At 37.9% G+C, this 18,410-nt stretch overlaps 1 protein-coding gene and 1 long non-coding RNA gene across 14 annotated transcripts in view; both read right to left on the reverse strand.

Annotated features, from left to right (window-relative positions):
* The window catches only part of NUP98 (nucleoporin 98 and 96 precursor), a 119,854-nt gene that overhangs the window by 81,439 nt on the left and 20,005 nt on the right, over positions 1-18,410 (reverse strand). For 8 of the 13 annotated variants that reach the window (XM_047690391.1, XM_047690393.1, XM_047690382.1 and 5 more), the window contains 8 exons: positions 17,809-17,910; positions 17,523-17,699; positions 15,719-15,858; positions 13,176-13,283; positions 11,225-11,405; positions 9,377-9,540; positions 4,535-4,672; positions 2,747-2,885 (listed from right to left, as the gene is read on the reverse strand). In XM_047690391.1, coding sequence (XP_047546347.1) covers positions 2,747-2,885; positions 4,535-4,672; positions 9,377-9,540; positions 11,225-11,405; positions 13,176-13,283; positions 15,719-15,858; positions 17,523-17,699; positions 17,809-17,910 — 1,149 coding nt within the window. The remainder of the gene's footprint in view (positions 1-2,746; positions 2,886-4,534; positions 4,673-9,376; positions 9,541-11,224; positions 11,406-13,175; positions 13,284-15,718; positions 15,859-17,522; positions 17,700-17,808; positions 17,911-18,410) is intronic. The other 5 variants (XM_047690394.1, XM_047690395.1, XM_047690389.1 and 2 more) reach the window with 3 other exon arrangements.
* On the reverse strand, positions 9,556-11,217 carry LOC125078195 (uncharacterized). The gene is made up of 3 exons (XR_007120823.1): positions 11,067-11,217; positions 10,239-10,864; positions 9,556-9,787 (listed from the first exon to the last, which is right to left on the reverse strand). It is a non-coding gene; the product is annotated as an uncharacterized LOC125078195 (long non-coding RNA).

Here is an 18,410-nt window from a genome sequence, read left to right on the forward strand (position 1 = left end):
TTAGATAGGATCCCTCAAGGATAGTAATGGGATGTTTAATTCATCCAGAGTAGAACACAACTTGCTACCATGAAACCCCCATCTGACTCAGAGGGAATCCTTATTCTTAGGGACCCATTTATCCACTCATTAATTCATTTTGTCAAGTTTTAGTGAGCACCCATTATTCTATGCCAGGCACTAGGTCAACACTGGCGATTACGAAAGAAAAAAACAACTAGGACAATTAAGATTCATTACATAAGCTAGTCAGGCATATTAGATAAAAATGAAATCTTTCGGGGCGCCTGGGTGGCTCAGTGGGTTGAAGCCTCTGCCTTTGGCTCAGTCATGATCCCAGGGGTCCTGGGATCGAACCCCACATCAGGCTCTCTGCTCCGCAGGGAGCCTGCTTCCTCCTCTCTCTCTGCCTGCCTCTCTGCCTACTTGTGATCTCTGTCAAATAAATAAATAAAAATATTTTTTAAAAAATGAAATCTTTTACTTTTAAATCATTGAACGTGAGTATAAACAGATTTATGAAACAAAAAAAAATCTCCTAACAAATCAGAAATCTGCAACGATGGAAGAACATCAAGTATTATTTCAGAAACCCAGCCCATTTTATCATTTTTGCCTATATAAGCACCCAGATTTTAAAAATGTGGTTTTTTTCCTGAACATGAACCATGCTACAAAAAGCATGCATTTTCAAAGGAAGAGCAAATTGGTTCTTGAGGGACTAAATGAATCATAGTTATACAATGGCTTATGGCCCTTCAAAGGGCCACAGTACATAAAAAGATAAACAGAACACGTGGTATTAAAAATCTCACAGGATGAGAAGATGATTAAGAAAAAAATGCTCTACAAAGCTTTTCAGAGAAGGAGTGACAGTGATGAAAAAAGACTGAAAAACACTATTTACACTATTTTAACCCTTAAGTATCTTTCCCATTTTAATTTTATAAAATAAGAAACAAGTACTCAAAATAGATACCCATGCTAACCAAGCCCACTACCTCAAAACCACTCTTTCACAATCAAAAAGCATTATAACTGAAATGATAATCACTACTAAGAGTGAGCAACACAACAAAAAGGGTTAAAGAAATCAAATTAAACGGGCACCTGGGTGTGCAGTCAGTTAAGCATCAACTCCTGCTTTTAGTTTAGGTCATGATCTCTGGGTTGTTCAGCAGAGTCAGCTTGGGATTCTCCCTCTCCCTCAAAAGCCCCCCTCCCCATGCTTGTGCTCTCTAAAATAAACACATAAATCTTTTTAAAAATCAAATTGGGGGCACCCAGTGGCTCAATCAGTTAAGCATCTGCCTCCTGCGCAGGTCATGATCTAGAGTGCTGGGATAGAGCCCTGTATCAGTGCTCAGTAGGGAGCCTCCTTCTCTCTCTGCTGCTGCTGTTCTCGCTCAATAAAATCTTTATTTAAAAAATCAATCAAATTGGGGCGCCTGGGTGGCTCAGTGAATTAAAGCCTCTGCCTTCAGCTCAGGTCATGATCCCAGGGTCCTGGGATGGAGCCCTGCATCGGGCTCTCTGCTCAGCAGGGAGCCTGCTTTTTCCTCTCTCCTCTCTCTCTGCCTGCCTCTCTGCCTACTGTGATCTCTGTCTGTCAAATAAATAAATAAAATCTTAAAAAAAAATCAATCAAATTAAATACAAAAATGTAGGAACTGGTACCTATTTGCTTCAAATATATATTTCTGTAAAAAAATACCACCTTCTAACAGATGCTTAATATAGTCTCTTTCTCCAGTACACTCTAAGACCATTCAAAAACACTGAAGAACTGTGTAAAACTATTTAACTGAGGCCAGCCAGGCACTCCAATAACCGTGTGTTTTCATTCACCTCACACTAAATACTCCCAGGACCTAATAATATACCTGGTACATAAAATCCTTAACAGGTACCAGTCATGAAATGAAGTTTCCTTATCTGATTTAACACAATTATGTTAATAATTTGTTTAAAATTTGATTAAGAACTTAATTAAGCAGTTACAGAGGACATTTAAAATAATATAATGTTTCTATTAAACAAGTTTAATTCTTCCAGCATATCTCTGAATAGTTTCCAGTTATTTTTTAATTATTACTCAATGTTATTTGTATTTCCCAAATTTAAAAAAAATGAATATGTAAGCAAAAATATACTTTAGCAAAAAAATAAAAATATATATATACTTTTGCAGCTTGAGGGAAAGATTCAGATTTCAGTAAGAATCATGCAATATCAAAAAAATTACAAAATCTCAAAAAAACAACAAAAAAATCAAAACAAAAATGACAACAAGAAACATTTAAAAAAAAATCATCAAATCTCATTTGTACACTACCTCCCTGTCTGAAACCTGGCCTAAAACAATGTGTTACTTCAACCGTATGTGTTTTATTTCGGTTTCTCAACTATTGGTGAGGTAATTCAAAGAAAATGTATTTCCTTATTTTGGGAAAAAATCCATCGCCATTAGAGAAGCAACTTTCTACAAGGTACCACTGAATGTGTTGAATGGCCCATTTTATCCAAAGTAGCAAGTTAAGAGACTAATAATGAGGTAAGGCAATTTATATCCCTTCTAACTATGTCAACCCAAGTCCATGATTTTAAACCTTTCCCTCTGGTACTTCACATCAAGCCACAGCTTACCTGAGAATTTTTAAATATTCCCAATCATACGAATCAGGAGAATGATGTGTGGTATAGTCAGTGTAACTTTAAGAGAGCCAAACCTGCTTTTTATATGTACCAAAATTGGAAGTGTTTGTATTGGTTCCTAAAGTCAGGGTTGGTTTGTTACCAAAGAGCCCGCCACTGGTTGTACCAAATGAAGGAGCACTGGTTGTGCTGGTTCCAAATGTAGTAAGCTTGTTATTCCCAAACAGGGTCTAAAAAGAACAAAATACAGGAAAATTTTAAGTAATATAAAGATACACTCCAAATAGCAAAAAGGCTACCTCAGATAAACCGGATTGTGAGGTAAACAAGAGAAGATGTCATAACTTTTATGAGAAAATAGGCATAATGTGAATAAAGACTATCAGAGAAGTATACTAATCTGAGCAAGATCAACTTTATAGAACATGCTCCTAGCCTGAGAAGTTAATGGCAACCATTCAGCACAGTATTACAGTGGGGCAAAGAAAACAACAAAGTAATCAAATATTTCTTTATCTGGTAACAGAAAAGTATTATGTATACAATCTGCCAGCAGGAACAGTGATGATAAAAAACTTAAACATGTTAGAATATGGAGGAACCTTCAAAACATTATGCTAATATGCTAAGCAACAGGAATCAGTCACAAAAGATTATATATTATGTGATTCCATTTATATAAAATGTCCAGAATAGATAAAAGGCCTGAGATAATGGCGGCGGGGGGGGGGGGGATGAAAAGTGACTACTCATGAGTATGAGGTTTCCTTTTATTAAGGTGATGAGTATGTTCTAATAATGACTATGGTGACAGTTCTATAATCTGTTGGTATGTTAAAACCACTGAATTATAAGCCCTGGAAGGGTTAATTGTATGGCATATAGATTATATTTCAATAAAGTGGTTATTAAAAAGAACTTTTTGGGGGCTCCTGGGTGGCTCAGTGGGTTAAGCCTCTGCCTTCAGCTCGGGTCATGGTCTCAAGGATTGGGCCCCACATCAGGCTCTCTGCTCAGCAGGGAGCCTGCTTCCGCCTCTCTCTCTCTGACTGCCTCTGCCTACTTATGATCTCTCTGTGTCAAATAAATAAATAAAATCATTGGGGAAAAAACCAACTTTTTGAAGCATTATATAATCTTCTCAATTTCTCATCTCAATTAACTGCCCAAAGAAAAATTAGGAAATAACAGATTTCAATTTTCATGAAAACCACATTTTGGAATTTTTCTTTTCTTTTCTTTTTTTTAATTAGTCACAATGGCATGTTCAAAGCTTTTTTAAATTGGTACATAATACTGATTGGCTGTTTCATACTGATTCTCATATAATTAAGTGGCCATACAGATTTTACCATTATTTTTAGGTAAAGCACACTCCTAAATAGTTTTTTACTTAAATGACTTAACAAGGAACACAATTAAGTTAAGTCTCCAACTTCATGAAAACCATGAGACCATTAACAATTTTAGCACTTGGAAAATTGCATTCTTAAATTACCATACCGACTTACCACCCCAAAAAGAGTTAGATATAGGAATTAAAAATTACCCAATTTTAAGAATGAAAGCATGTCACCTTAGACTCAATTTAACTAACCGGAGTGATATTTTGTTATCAGAAGTAAACTGTACATAGGCATTGAGCCAAATGCTCAATGTATTTGAGCCAAAGAAATTTAAAAAAAGAACTTACTACTTAAAAATTAATCTACTGAAGTTACCTGGTTACGCTTTTTTGCACCAAATACCTTTCAATTATATCAGTATCAAGTCATATAATGTATCCAGTAAAAATACTTAAAAAAGTTAAATCATACTTAGAAATTCCTTTAACAAATGTATACATATCTTCAAATTACAGTAAACTGTAAAAACCTACCGAACCAACAGCACCAAATCCAGTGTTGGGCTGCCCAAAGAGACCTGTTCCTGTTCCAAATGCTGTCCCAGTGCTGGTGTTTGTAGCTGTCCCAAAAAGACCTCCAGGCTGTGAAGCTTGAGTTACTCCAAATAAACCCTGCAAAAAGTAACCTCCATTAGAAGATATCCCACAACAGTCTGTTTTAAGAGTCTTAGATTACTAACAGTTGCCATTTTTAAAAAGTTTATTTGAGGGGCGCCTGGGTGGCTCAGTGGGTTAAGCCGCTGCCTTCGGCTCAGGTCATGATCTCAGGGTCCTGGGATCGAGTCCCGCGTGGGGCTCTCTGCTCAGTGGGGAGCCTGCTTCCCTCTCTCTCTCTCTCTCTCTCTCTGCCTGCCTCTCCAGCTACTTGTGATCTCTCTGTCAAATAAATAAATAAAATCTTAAAAAAAAAAAAAGTTTATTTGATATACATATTATGCTAAACGCACAGAGCATATCTTTTCTTCCCAACAACTCTTATGAGGGCCATTTAAAAGAATGAAACGAAAATCCCACCTTGAGGCAGTTAAAAACTTGCCCAAGATGTCATACCTCCTGAGTGACAGGACCAGAAATTCATATCTACATTTAAGCCCGATGAGCTCCAAGGTCCTGGGCAGCTAATAAGACTTTATACTAACTCTGGTGCTCTACGAAACAGCAGGGTTGCAACACTGAAATCAAAACATTATGACATGGGGCGCCTGGGTGGCTCAGTGGGTTAAGCCGCTGCCTTCGGCTCAGGTCATGATCCCAGAGTCCTGGGATCGAGCCCCACATTGGGCTCTCTGCTCAGCAGGGAGCCTGCTTCCTCCTCTCTCTCTGCCTGCCTCTCTGCCTACTTGTGATTTCTCTCTGTCAAATAAATAAATAAAATCTTAAAAAAAAAAAAAAACATTATGACAGAATGCTTCATTTTCAGAGAGTTATGCTGAAAGAACTAATCAATATTGAGCTGGGGAATGGATTTTGAATCAAGTAACTGAAAACAAACAGCAGAAATAATCAATTTGTACAGAGGCAGGAGAGTAATGTTAAAGTCTTTTTTTTTTTTTTTAAAAGATTTTATTTATTTATTTGTCAGAGAGAGAAAGAGCGAGCGTACAAGCAGGGGGAGCAGCAGGCAAAGGGAGAAACAGGCTCCCCACTGAGCAAGGAGTCTGATGTGGGACTTTGGGATCATGACCTGAGCTGAAGGTAGATATTTAACCAACTAAGCCATCCAGGCATCTCAAGTCTTCTTAATTTGAGATGAGAAACTACACTCGTTTCAAATAAGCAAAGTTCACAATCACCCAATGTTTAAGAAGGTATTTTATTTATGCATTAGTTAACAACAACAACAACAACAACAAAAATACTGCACTAATGGACTATTATTGCTGAATTGAGAATTCAAGTGTTGGGTTTTTTGGTTTGTTTTTTAAAGATTTATTTATTTGAAAGAGAGAGAGACAGAAAGAGCAAAGGCCCACGTGGCAGGTAGGAAGGTGGGGACGAGAGGGAGAGACAATCTCAAGCAGACTCCCCACTGAGCATAAAGTCTGATGTGGGGCTCAATCTGACGTACCTGAGATCGTACCTGAGCCCAAACCAAGAATCAGATGCTTAACCAGGTGTCCCAAACAGTGTTTTTTTAAACAGCTTTACTGAGACATAATTCATATACCATTAAATTTACCTACTTAAAGTTCATTATTCAGGTTTTTTTCCCTTCAGACTTAAGCAATTATCCCTACTCTCTAAATTTAGAACATTTTTCTCACTCTAAAAAAAAAAAAAAAAACCCAAGCCAGTTAAGAATCACTCTCTATTCCTAGGCAATCACTCATCTACCTTTTGTTTCCATGGATTTGTCCATTCTGAGTATATTGTTATGAATGGAATCCTATAAAATGTGGTCCTTTGTGAAAGGCTTAACTTGTTTAAATTTGCCATGTTTAGAAGGTCCAACCACATTGTAGCATTTATCATTCCACTTATGGCTGAACAATATTCCACTGTATGAATACACATTTTTTTAATTCATTCATCACTAATGGATAATTGAGATGTTTCTACATTCTGGCTATGTTATAATCATTTGTGTACAAAGTTTTGTGTTTTCATTTCTGTTGGTGAAATACCAAGGTATACAATTACTCAGTCAAATGGTAACTCTGTAACATTTTGAGGAAACACCAAACAGTTTTCCAAAGTGGTTGCATTATTTCACATTCCTACCAGCAATGTATAAGGTTTCCAATTTCTCCAATTTTTGAAAATACTATGGTCTAGCATTTTTATGCCTTCTTTCTGGATAGGAAGCAGTGTCTCACTGTGGTTTTGACTCGCACATTCCTGATAACTACCAGAGTTGAGTATTTCTTCATGTGCTCATTAGCCATTCGTTTTATCTTCTTTGAAGAAATACCTATTCAAGTCTTTGGCCCATTTTTAATGGGTCATTGTCTTACTGAATCATTAAAGTTATTTACATGTTCTAAATCCAAGTCCTTCATAAAATATATAACTTACAAGTATTTTCTATCATCTGTGGGTGTTCTTTTTCTTGATGGTATTCCTTTGACCCATAAGTTTTTTTTTTTTTTTTAAAGATTTTATTTATTTATTTGACAGAGAGAGATCGCAGGTAGGCAGAGAGAGAGAGGAGGAAGCAGACTCCCTGCGGAGCAAAGAGCCAGATGCGGGACTCGATCCCAGGACCCTGGGACCACGACCCGAGCCAAAGGCAGAGGCTTTAACCCACTGAGCCACCCAGGTGCCCCGTGACCCATAAGTTTTAATTTTGATAAAGTTCAGTCTATTTTTTTCTTTTGCTTTTGGTGTCACTTTTAAGAAACCATTATCTAATTCCTTTTCTTGTTAGAATTTTATAGTTTCAGGGGTGCCTGGGTGGCTCCGTCATTAAGTGTCTGCCTTTGGCTCAGGTCATGATCCCAGGGTCCTGGGATTAAGCCCCAAGTTGGGCTCCCTGCTCTTCCGAAAGCCTGTTTCTCCCTCTTCTACTCCCCCTGCTTGGGTTTCCTCTTTTGCTGTCAAGTAAGTAAACAGAATCTTAAAAAAAAAAAATTTATAGTTTCAGCTATTTAAGTATTTGATCCATTTTGAGTTAATGCGTACAGCTGCTACAATGGTGGTGAGAAAGGGTTCAGCTGCTTTTTCTTTTTTCCAACTGCATTTTTGTGCATTGAAAAATCAATTGTCCTAGGGGTACCTGTGTGGCTCAGTCAGCTGAGTGTCCAAATCTTGATTTCAGCTCAGGATCAAGCTCCATGTTGGGCTCTGTGCTCAGCATGGAGTCTGCTTCTCCCCTTCCCTTTCCTCAATTCCCTCCCACTCACACATTCTCTTAAACAAATAAATAGTCCTAGCACCATCTGTTAAAAAGATTATTCTTTCCCCATCGAGAACTGTTTTGGTTTATTGTTGCAAATCAATTATCTATAAATTTGAGGGTTTATTTCTGGACTCTCAACTCTATTCCACTGATCTGTATGTCTAGCCTTCTGTTAGTACCACAATCTTGATTACTATTGCTTTATAGTAAACATTAAAATTGAGACATGAGTCTTCCAGCTTTCTTCTTTCTCAAGATTATTTTGGCTATTCTGGGTTCCTTTCTATTCTCTGTAGAATGTTTTTATCATGAAAGGGTGGTCAAAACACTTTTTCTGTACCTACTGTACCTACTGGTTTTTGTTTTTTTCTGTTTCTTTTATCCGTTTTTTTTTTTAAGTGGGCTCCACATCCAGCCTTCCTCCCCCAGTGTGGGCTTGAACTCATTACCCTGAGATCAAGAACGAAGCTCAGATCAAGAGTTAGAACCTTAACCACCTGAGCTACCCAGGTATCCCTTTTTTTTTTGGTTTATTAATTTTTCTAGGCTGAACAAACATTCTGGGATGAATCCCTCATGGTCACAGTTATAATCCTTTTAATATGTTACTGAATTTTGTCTGCCAGTATTTTTAAGATTTTGGGGTCTGGCTGTAATTTTTTTTTTTTTTTTAAAGATTTTATTTATTTATTTGTCAGAGAGAGAGAGAGGGAGAGAGAGCAAGCACAGGCAGACAGAATGGCAGGCAGAGGCAGAGGGAGAAGCAGGCTCCCTGATGAGCAAGGAGCCCGATGTGGGACTCGATCCCAGGACGCTGGGATCATGACCTGAGCCGAAGGCAGCTGCTTAACCAACTGAGCCACCCAGGCGTCCTTGTAATTATTTTTTAATCAGGTAAAGTATCTTTAACTTAAAGTCCAGTTAAATTCCAAGAATTCAAATCAATAAATCATACCTCTAATTAATCTTAATTTTACTCTTTCCTAAAAGAGTCCTCAGAAATAAACTGGCAATGATTCTAAGTACTTCCTTCCTCTTGCTTTTTTGCACAGAAGTACCAATTATCCAATAATGGCTCTGAGTTTTAATGCTCTCTTATTTAATGAATTACACATCTTTGTGTGACCCCACACTTAACAAGGTGAAAGAATACTCTCAAAGACAGCCAGTGATTTATAAGTATTTTCCCCTCTTACTCTATAGAATGTGGACAGAACCAATGTCCTAAGGTGTAGCCTTCAGGATGGCCAATTCTAGCATGTTAAGCAGCTCCTACTGAAATATCCTCAGAAAGAATAAGCAACTTGCTCAGAGTAGAGCTTGTACTAGAATACAGGTTTTAATTATTTACATTTTGCCCTTTTCTTTACCATCAACCCTTAAGAACTAAAAACTTGTAGTCTGACATGATTAGAAGTCTCATTACTTAGCTATGTAAATGTTAAGAGGTGGAGGTAACTAAGGGCCTGGTTCCTTACCATGGTGTTGGTGCTTGGCTGTCCTAGTGTGCTGGTATTACCAAAGGAAAAGCCAGTGTTCTGAGTGGTTGTGGCCTGGCCAAATGGTTTGCTGAAGAGGCTGGTGGTCTGCTGATTCTGTTGTCCAAAGAGACCACCGGGATTTGTTCCAAATCCAGTGGTACCTTTCAGAAAAAAAGAAAAAAAAAAGGAAAGTAAAAATAAATGGAGGGGAAAAAAAACCCAAACCCTCAAACCTTACATTACTCAGTTACTGCAACAGCCTTATTATTCTTAAATACCTAAGTTACCCTACATTCATTCACTACCCAGAAGATAACCATTTCACTTCCCATCCTTTTTCACTTAAACTGGATTTGGTTCAGACTTTAATTCCTACAATAATATTCTGACCCCAACAACTCTTCTCCTCTTGTGAGTCCAAAACTTTCTATTTCACAAGACACCACACTACACTCAAAATCTGTATGTGTATTTCAACCCTGCTAAACTAAGTTTTTCTTGAGAACAGAGGCTTTCTCTCTCTAATTCCCACATAGGATACACTGTACTCAATCATGAATACATGGCTAAACTATATCACAAAACACAAGTACTGAAATAAATGTTAAATGCCACTTAAACATGTATTTATCTGTGTATTTGTCGGTGTGTATAAATCTCTCTAAAAGGTCATGAAAATGTCTAACTTTAGCTTGTTTCTATGGAGGAAAAATGGTAACTAAGGGAGGGAAAGAAGATTAACTTTGGTTACAGACTTTTTCGTGTCCATGAACTTTTTATCATATATACATATTACCTATACGAGAGTAGTATTTGTATTAAAGTAATTTAATCATCATCCTAGACATCCCTCTTTCACATTTCACATCAAAGCAATCTATAGCAAACTCCATCAGTTCTACATACAAACTGGGCCCAAAATCTGACATTATTACCACCTCCATCTCCTTAACCAACCCACCATCATCTCCCATGTGAACAAAGCAACAGCTTTCCTAAAGGATTTGTTTTCACTCTTGCCCCCTTACAGTCTTTTTCTTGAGTTTTTGTAGTTTGATACACTATGTTACATTAGTTTCAGGTGTACAATGTAGTGATTCCACAAGTTTCTAGGTTATGCTATGCTCATAAATGTAGCTACCACAATCTACTCTTAACAGTCTTCAGATGATCCTTCGCTCATAATCACATGACTTCTTTTTCTACAACCTCTAATGGCTTCCCAACTCAAATAAAAATTCAGATCTTGACACTGGCCCACAAAATTCTATAAAATATAGTCCTTATATCCCTCAATACTTCCCCTTAGTCCTTATCTCTTTGGGAAAAAACTCAAGGTTTTCAGACTTATAGCTTCCCTGGCTGGAATGTTCTTCGCCAAAAACCTATATAGCTTTATTCTTTGCCTTCTTCAGAGGTCACTGTTCAAATGCTACCTTATCAAAGTGAGGCCCTTTTTAACTATCTTCATTTAAAACTCTATTTCTGGGGCACCTGGGTGGCTCAGTGGGTTAAAGCCTCTGCCTTCGGCTCAGGTCATGGTCTCAGGGTCCTGGGATCGAGCCCCGCATCGGGCTCTCTGCTCAGCGGGGAGCCTGCTTCCCCCTCTCTCTCTGTCTGCCTCTCTGCCTACTTGTGATCTCTGTCAAATAAATAAAAAAATTAAAAAAAAAAAACAAAAAAAAACAAAACTCTATTTCTCTCCATCCCCACATACATATCAGATACTCCATTCCTCCAACATCCCTGAATTCTTTTTCACCACAGCATTTACCACAAAATGACAATTATGTTTTAGTTGTCTGTCCCTCCTCAATATGGCTCAATATGGTGCCAAGTGCTTACTAGTTCCAAAGGCTGTTTTGTTCTGACCATATGCAAAGCCTGAATTAGTGGTAGAGGAGCTGAAGAGTCCTGTCGCACTGGAGGTGGCTGGAGAAGACCCAAACAAGCCAGCTGTGGTACCTGCTCCCACTTGGTTCTGCGGGCCTTTCCGGTTAGCCTGATAATCCTCTAAACGAAGTTCCTAGAGGAAGCAAAAGCGTATTTCCTTTCTTAACATGCAGCCAAAAAAATTATTTAGGAAACTAAATACTTAAATTTAGAATTCAATTTCCATGTTCACTTAGGAACCATGACTAAAAAACAGAAAATTATAGAACATTAACATAATACCATTACAGAAAAACACTTTCAACAGTGTAGAGTGGACATTAAGATCCATTCCATAATCACTAACACCACAGGCCAAAGGACCAACCATATCTTAATTTTAATTTTCTTTTATAAAGAGCAGTATTTCGGGGCGCCTGGGTGGCTCAGTGGGTTAAGCCGCTGCCTTCGGCTCAGGGCATGATCCCAGGTCCTGGGTTCGAGCCCCACATCGGGCTTTCTGCTCAGCAGGGAGCCTGCTTCCTCCTCTCTCTCTGCCTGCCTCTCTGCTTACTTGTGATTTCTCTCTGTCCAATAAATAAATAAAATCTTTAAAAAAAAAATTAAAAAAAAAATAAAGAGCAGTATTTCCTTTTAGTAAAATGCTATGTAATAATTTTATCTACTCCCACCCCAAACGTAAAAATTAACTGAAAAGATGAAGGATGCTGGGATACGGTGAGGGGTCTCAGAAAATTAGGGAAAGAAGCGATGAAGTTTAACATTAACAGTTTTGCCTCACAAGTCAGGGTGTTTCTGTACGCTTCAATAAAGGAAGTATAATTTGGGATACAGAGGAAGCAACAGCTATAATCAGGGTTGATACTCAAAATATATAACACACAATCACACAGCAGTAACTTCATGCGACACCATGGATAATCCCACAAAGTGGAAAAACAGACTTAAAAGTATGTAATGTAAGATTTCATCTATATAAAGTATGAAATGAGGAAAAAATGGGCAGTCATGATAGTAGAGAGTCAGAGCATAGGGGGACATCAGGTAATGCACTGGACAGGACAGCTGGTAATGCACTATGACTTGATTTGGATCCTGGTTACATGGGTATATTCACTTGGTGAAAACTTACTGTATGGTACACTTATGACTTTCCATGAGTTTATTAAAAACATGTGTATCCATGTATACGCACACTGCCCAAGTAACGTGAGCAGCATAAAATCACAATAGACTATTTAGTAGAAGTATACCAGTATATTCAAGCTGCATATTGCCCTGCCTAAAACAAGATGTGTATAATTACTACATTAATTAAAAAAATAATTGGGGGGGCACCTGGGTGGCTAAGTCGGTTAGGCGTCTCCCTTTGGCTCAAGTCATGACCTCAGTGTCATGGAACTGAGCCCCACATGTTTCCTGTTCATCCAGGAGTCTGCTTCTCCCTCTCCCCCTGCCCTTCCCCTTTCCCTGCCCACTTGTGTTTGCATGCTTGCTCTCTCAAATACATAAATAAAATTTTTTAAAACATGTGACTTATTCACTGTCAGGGTCATGAGTTAAAGCCCCACACCGGGCACAGAGCCTACTTAAAAAACATATGTGTGGGGTGCCTGGGTGGCTCAGTGGGTTAAGCCTCTGCCTTTGGCTCAGGTCCCAGGGTCCTGGGATCGAACCCCGCCTGCTTCCCCCTCTCATTCTGCCTGCCTCTCTGCCTACTTGTGATCTCTCCCTGTTAAATAAATAAATAAAATCTTTAAAAAAAATATGTGTGTTAAGTTTTTTACAGAAACCCAGTGTGAACTACTTGATCCTAAAAAAAAAAAAATCAAAACATTTTTAAAACCTACTTTCCAATAGAATCAAAAGGTTAGGCTGATATTCTGTATTGCATTTTACTGACCTCTAGTGACTTGCTTTCGTATTCTTTCATAGCAGTAATACACTGGTGCTTGGTACTGATGTTAGTGCTAACTCCAGCTTTAACCATAGTATCTGTACCAGTTGGAGGCTGCAAAGGAAGATAAAGGCAAATTTGAAAGTCTGAAGCAAATATTTAAGTCCAAACTCTAAATCCTTACTATCACAGACATAATTCTTCAATCACTAAACTCTATAGTAACTAGTCCTGTAGGTCTTCTGCTAAACGAGATAGTTTCAAGGGTGCTTAATATACTGCATTTCTGATCTCCCCCCTCCTTACGTCAAAGTTATCTAAATAAATCAATGTCAGTAATAGTTATCACAGATATTAAGCCCCTAACCAAGCCATCTAATTATCTACTAAAATACACTTAAGGGGAAGCTGGGTGGCTCAGTCAGTTAAGTGTCTGCCTTTGGCTCAGGTCATGATCTCAGGGTCCTGGGGCTGAGCCCCATACTGGGCTGCCTACTCAGCAGGGTCTGCTTCTCCCTCTCTCTCTGCCTCTCCCCCAATTTGTACAAACATGCTCGCTCTCTCAAATAAAATTGTTAAAATAAATAACGGGCACCTGGGTGGCTCAGTCAGTTGGGCATCTACCTTTGGCTCAGGTCATGATCCCAAGGTCCTAGGATAGAGCCCTGCATTGGCTCCCTGCTCAGCAGGAAGTCTGCTTCTCCCTCTCCCTCTGCCCCTCTCCCCTACTCATGCTTTCTCTAATAAAATCTTTTTTTTTAAATATTTTATTTTTTATTTATTTGAGAGAGAGAGAGAGACAGTGAGAGAGAGCATGAGCGAAGAGAAGGTCAGAGGGAGAAGCAGACTCCCCGTGGAGCTGGGAGCCCGATGCGGGACTCAATCCCGGGACCCCAGGATCATGACCTGAGCTGAAGGCAGTCGCTTAACCAACTGAGCCACCCAGGCGCCCTAATAAATAAAATCTTAAAAAATATATATACACTTAAGATTACATGCATAAGAAAAACTATCCAATTTACCCAACATGTACATTTAAACTTGTATTTCTCAGTTCTATCTCCTACTCTGCTCTGAAATGTTTGCTTTATTTATTTAATTTTTTGAAGTGTCTTCTTTATAACTTGTTGCAATTAAGAAATACGGAAGAGTGGCTTTGCCCCTACAACTAACTAAAGATTTGTACACTTATTTGTAGATGTATGTAACCAAAGATTTCCAAACGAATTGTCAGTTTTCTCAATTATTATACTTTTTAAGAGAGAACACATAGTATTTTTCACTATCATTTATATTTAATTTTATATTAAATTTAGGGTTCTAAATTCAGTATGTTTCTAAATTCTAAAGTTCAGTTTTGAGGCAGCTGGGTGGCTCAACTGGTTAAGCGTCTGCCTTTGGCTCAAGTCATGATCTGTGAGTCCTGGGATCGAGCCCCACTCCGGGCTCCTGGCTCAGTGGAGAGTCTGCTTCTCACTCTCTCTCTGCTCATCCACCCTGCTTGTGCTCTCTCTGTCCCTCTATCTCAAATAAATAAAATCTTAAAAATAAAGATAAAATAAAGTTCAGTTTCTAAAATATGACTTCGCCACCTTGCCTAAGAAATTCTTCACTTCCTAGAGTAAATTTTAACAAGAGGTTAAGCCAAGACCTATTTGTGCCAGATTTTCTTTGGGCTAATTGCCCTCTGGCCTATCTTAAGTATCTCTCAACCAATCACATCAAGTGGTATCTTATATCAAGTAGTATTCCATACATTTTCATTAACAAATCTTCCATTCTAACCCTCTATCACATTCTCTCATAATAGTCAAAGAAAACATCAAACTCTACTGCCCCATTCTGCCATTTCATCAACTAGTTTCATTTTTCATTGGCAAATGGAATACTGATGCGTTATTCCCTGTAGCTCCTTAAGAGGCCCTATTCTTTAAGACTACTGATTTTTTAAATTTAAATTCAATTAATTAACATTGTGTATTACTGGTTTCAGAGAAAGAGTTCAGTGATTCATCAGTCTTATATAATACCCAGCTCATTACATCATGTGCCTCCCTACTGATCATCATCCAGTTACCCCATCCTCCCACCCCCAACCCCTCTAGCAACCCTGTTTATTTCCTATGATTAAGAGTCTCTTACGGTTTGTATCCCTCTCTGATTTTGTCTTGAAAGAGGCCCTATTTTCAATAATTTCTTTTAGTTTGCCCCCTCATTCCTTTATATATACAAGGAATGACGATCATTCAGAGCCAAGTTATGAATGCAGTAAATACAAGTTCAAGCTCATACTACCTATTGTAATCAACCTTGTGAATATGAATTTGATTGGGTTGAGCATGATTCAATTACACATATTCAAGATTAATGTTTCATGACTTTTCATACCTACTATATAAATATTTAGAGATTTTGTTCTTAACACTTTCAGGAAGAGTGAGACTAAAAACTATGCTAAGTGGAAAACGGAGAAATTTTATTTCATCCTTCAAAGAGATATACAAATAGAAGAGTAATATATTCCACAAAGACTAGAAGAAAATACTTACATTAAACTTAATAGTGGTCCCAGTAGGAGCAGCTGTAAAACTACTTGGCCCAAAGAGGGAGCCAGATGTGCTACCAAAAGGATTAGAGGTTGTATTTGTAGTACCAAAGAGTCCCCCACTGCTGGTACTTGTTCCAAAATCTGTAAATTAGAAAGAAAAATGAGATGGCAACAGTTTAGAGTCTAAGAATCTGTAAGATATTTTGAAACTGGGCTGTGGTGCCACAGCAGCATTACTTTCACATTCTCAAATTCTCTCTTTCAAATCTCCCTAGCAAGTACCTTCAAACATGTTTCATACAGACACGTACATAATTCTAGGCTTCCAACTCTGAAGTGAAATAAAATCTGAATCCCTTTGTCAGCTAAGTGTCTATAAAGTTCTTGTTGGGTAAATTTGGAAGACAAATGAAAAGAAATGGTACTCTATTTCATCATAAATTTTATCTCATTTCTCCTTTTTTGGTAAGACTACATGCGGAATGAACTTGTCTTTCTGAAAACATCACAACAGACTTCAACAGGGGTCACTGTATCTTTATTTACATACATTAATACAAACACCTAAACAAAACCAAGAAGTTCAAAACACACAAATGATCCTATTAGGGTAACCAAACAGATTATTATTAAATTTTGCACAGTAAAATTATATGGAAAAATTAGTAGGCATGTTAATTATTTCTTAGAATAAATTCTCTGATTGCCTTACTTTCCAAAAAGCTGAATTTCAAAAAATTACATATAGTGAATTTAACTGTTATCTAAGGAATATATTTTTCAAAGAGAGATATTACTTCTCAAGAAGTTATACATAAGGTGCAGAAATGTCAGTAAGCAATAACGTTATCTGCCAGTATTTAATAGTAAATTGTATCCTAATCACCAATTTAAGAGGTGTCTGTGATTTCCTACTGGCAAACTGCTATTTCTTTTCTAAAAACATGTCCTAATGTATGGTTTCAAGTAAACAGTCACATCTCTTTTGAATTAGCAAGTCAGACAGCATTTTACATTGTCATGGTTAAATATTTCAATACCCCACAACTTTCCCTCTGTGAAACAGTGATAGCTGGCTAACATTCATTCTGCTATACTTTTGCACTGGGAATGCATCAACTCACAGGGAACACCTGTTCAACTAGTAGTGGTTACCTCAAAGTACTGTGTGAATTATCCCTAGGCCACATTTAGACTTGAAGCAATCAATTAAAAACATCTGCTATCTGAGTAGCTCAGTCGGTTAAGTGTCCGACTCTTGACTTCAGCTCAGGTCTTGATCTCAGGGTCGTGAGTTCAAGCCCCATGCTGGGCTCCATGAGCCTACTTAAACAAAACATCTGCCATGGATGAGGAATGGAAGAGCAACCATGTCACATCTAGTATGTTATTCCTGCTTTAGTCTCTTATACCCAATGTGAAACAGAGGCAAGAAGAAGGTGTCCCTGCAGTACAATATGGAGGAATATGTGCATTCCTCCTTGAATTTCTCCTGTCTTAACACCTAGCACATTACTCTGACCTGGCTTTTCATCCACTCTCTGGTCATTCTATGTCAGGAGACTCTTCCTCTGCATATCCCTTGAATACTAGTGCTTCTTAGATTTTCAATTTTGGAGCAATGTAGCCCCCTCCTTTCCAGCCTATTAAACTTTTCAGTACATTCTGAGGTTTTCCTCTCCCCAATGTTTTTGCTACCTGGTGGAGAAGGGGGATAAATGAACACAGGGAAAAGAAAAAGAGGGAGTACATTCAATAACCAAATCAAATTATTAGATGCAAAAGTCCAATGATGTCCTACTTACTTCCAAAGCCAGTTGGTTTATTTTGCGCAAAGGCATTGTTCTGGGATGAGAAGAGACTGGTCCCTGTACCTGCAGTTCCAAATAAGCTATTTGATGTTCCTGTTGATGTGCCAAACCCAAAGCCAGTGCTTGTGGAAGTAGCTGGCTGACTAAATGAATTAGTACCAAATAATCCTCCTGGTGAGATGGAGAGGAAAAAAACAGTTAAATACATGGACTGGAACCACTAAATGAAGTCTTATACCAGCTAAGAATAAACCAACCATATTCCAAGTAAAATCCCTACCTGGTTTGGTCTGTGAATTTCCAAAGAGGCCTCCAGTATTGTTGCTAGAACCAAATGCAGATGTTCCAAATGCTCCTCCACTAGTAGTGCCAAAGCCAGTGTCTGAAAAAGGAAAATCCAGAGTCAAAATAAAATCTAAATCAGGTGACCCACTGGAAAGGATCTTAGTATTTCTCAATATCCTGTGTTTGAACAGGATAACTGGTCTAATCTGAAAATTATTTTTTCAAAGTTCCATCAGACTACAAATTACAGTTAAAATTAAGCCAAACATTTTATTCATTGTTCCAGGAGAAAAAAACAAAGTGAAGAGGTGTGACTTCTCAATAAAGTTATAGATGTCAACGGGTTAAAAAAAAAAAAAAGAGTGCCAAGGTAACTAATGATCTCGAGCTACAGACAAAAGCAAAGTCATCAAACTTAAAGTGTTAAATTCTCTCTAGGCATTATATATTCCAGAGTCTCTGGGATGAATGATCCTTACTTAGGGGAGTGCATGAGAAAGACCTAGAAAGGTTTTTCATAATACCCATGTTCAAGTTCCAACCAAGATTCTAATTCCATAGTTCAATGACAGGAAATACATTCTTTGAAAACAACAA

The sequence above is a fragment of the Lutra lutra genome, chromosome 10 (assembly GCF_902655055.1).
Source record: "Lutra lutra chromosome 10, mLutLut1.2, whole genome shotgun sequence".
NCBI lineage: Eukaryota > Metazoa > Chordata > Mammalia > Carnivora > Mustelidae > Lutra > Lutra lutra.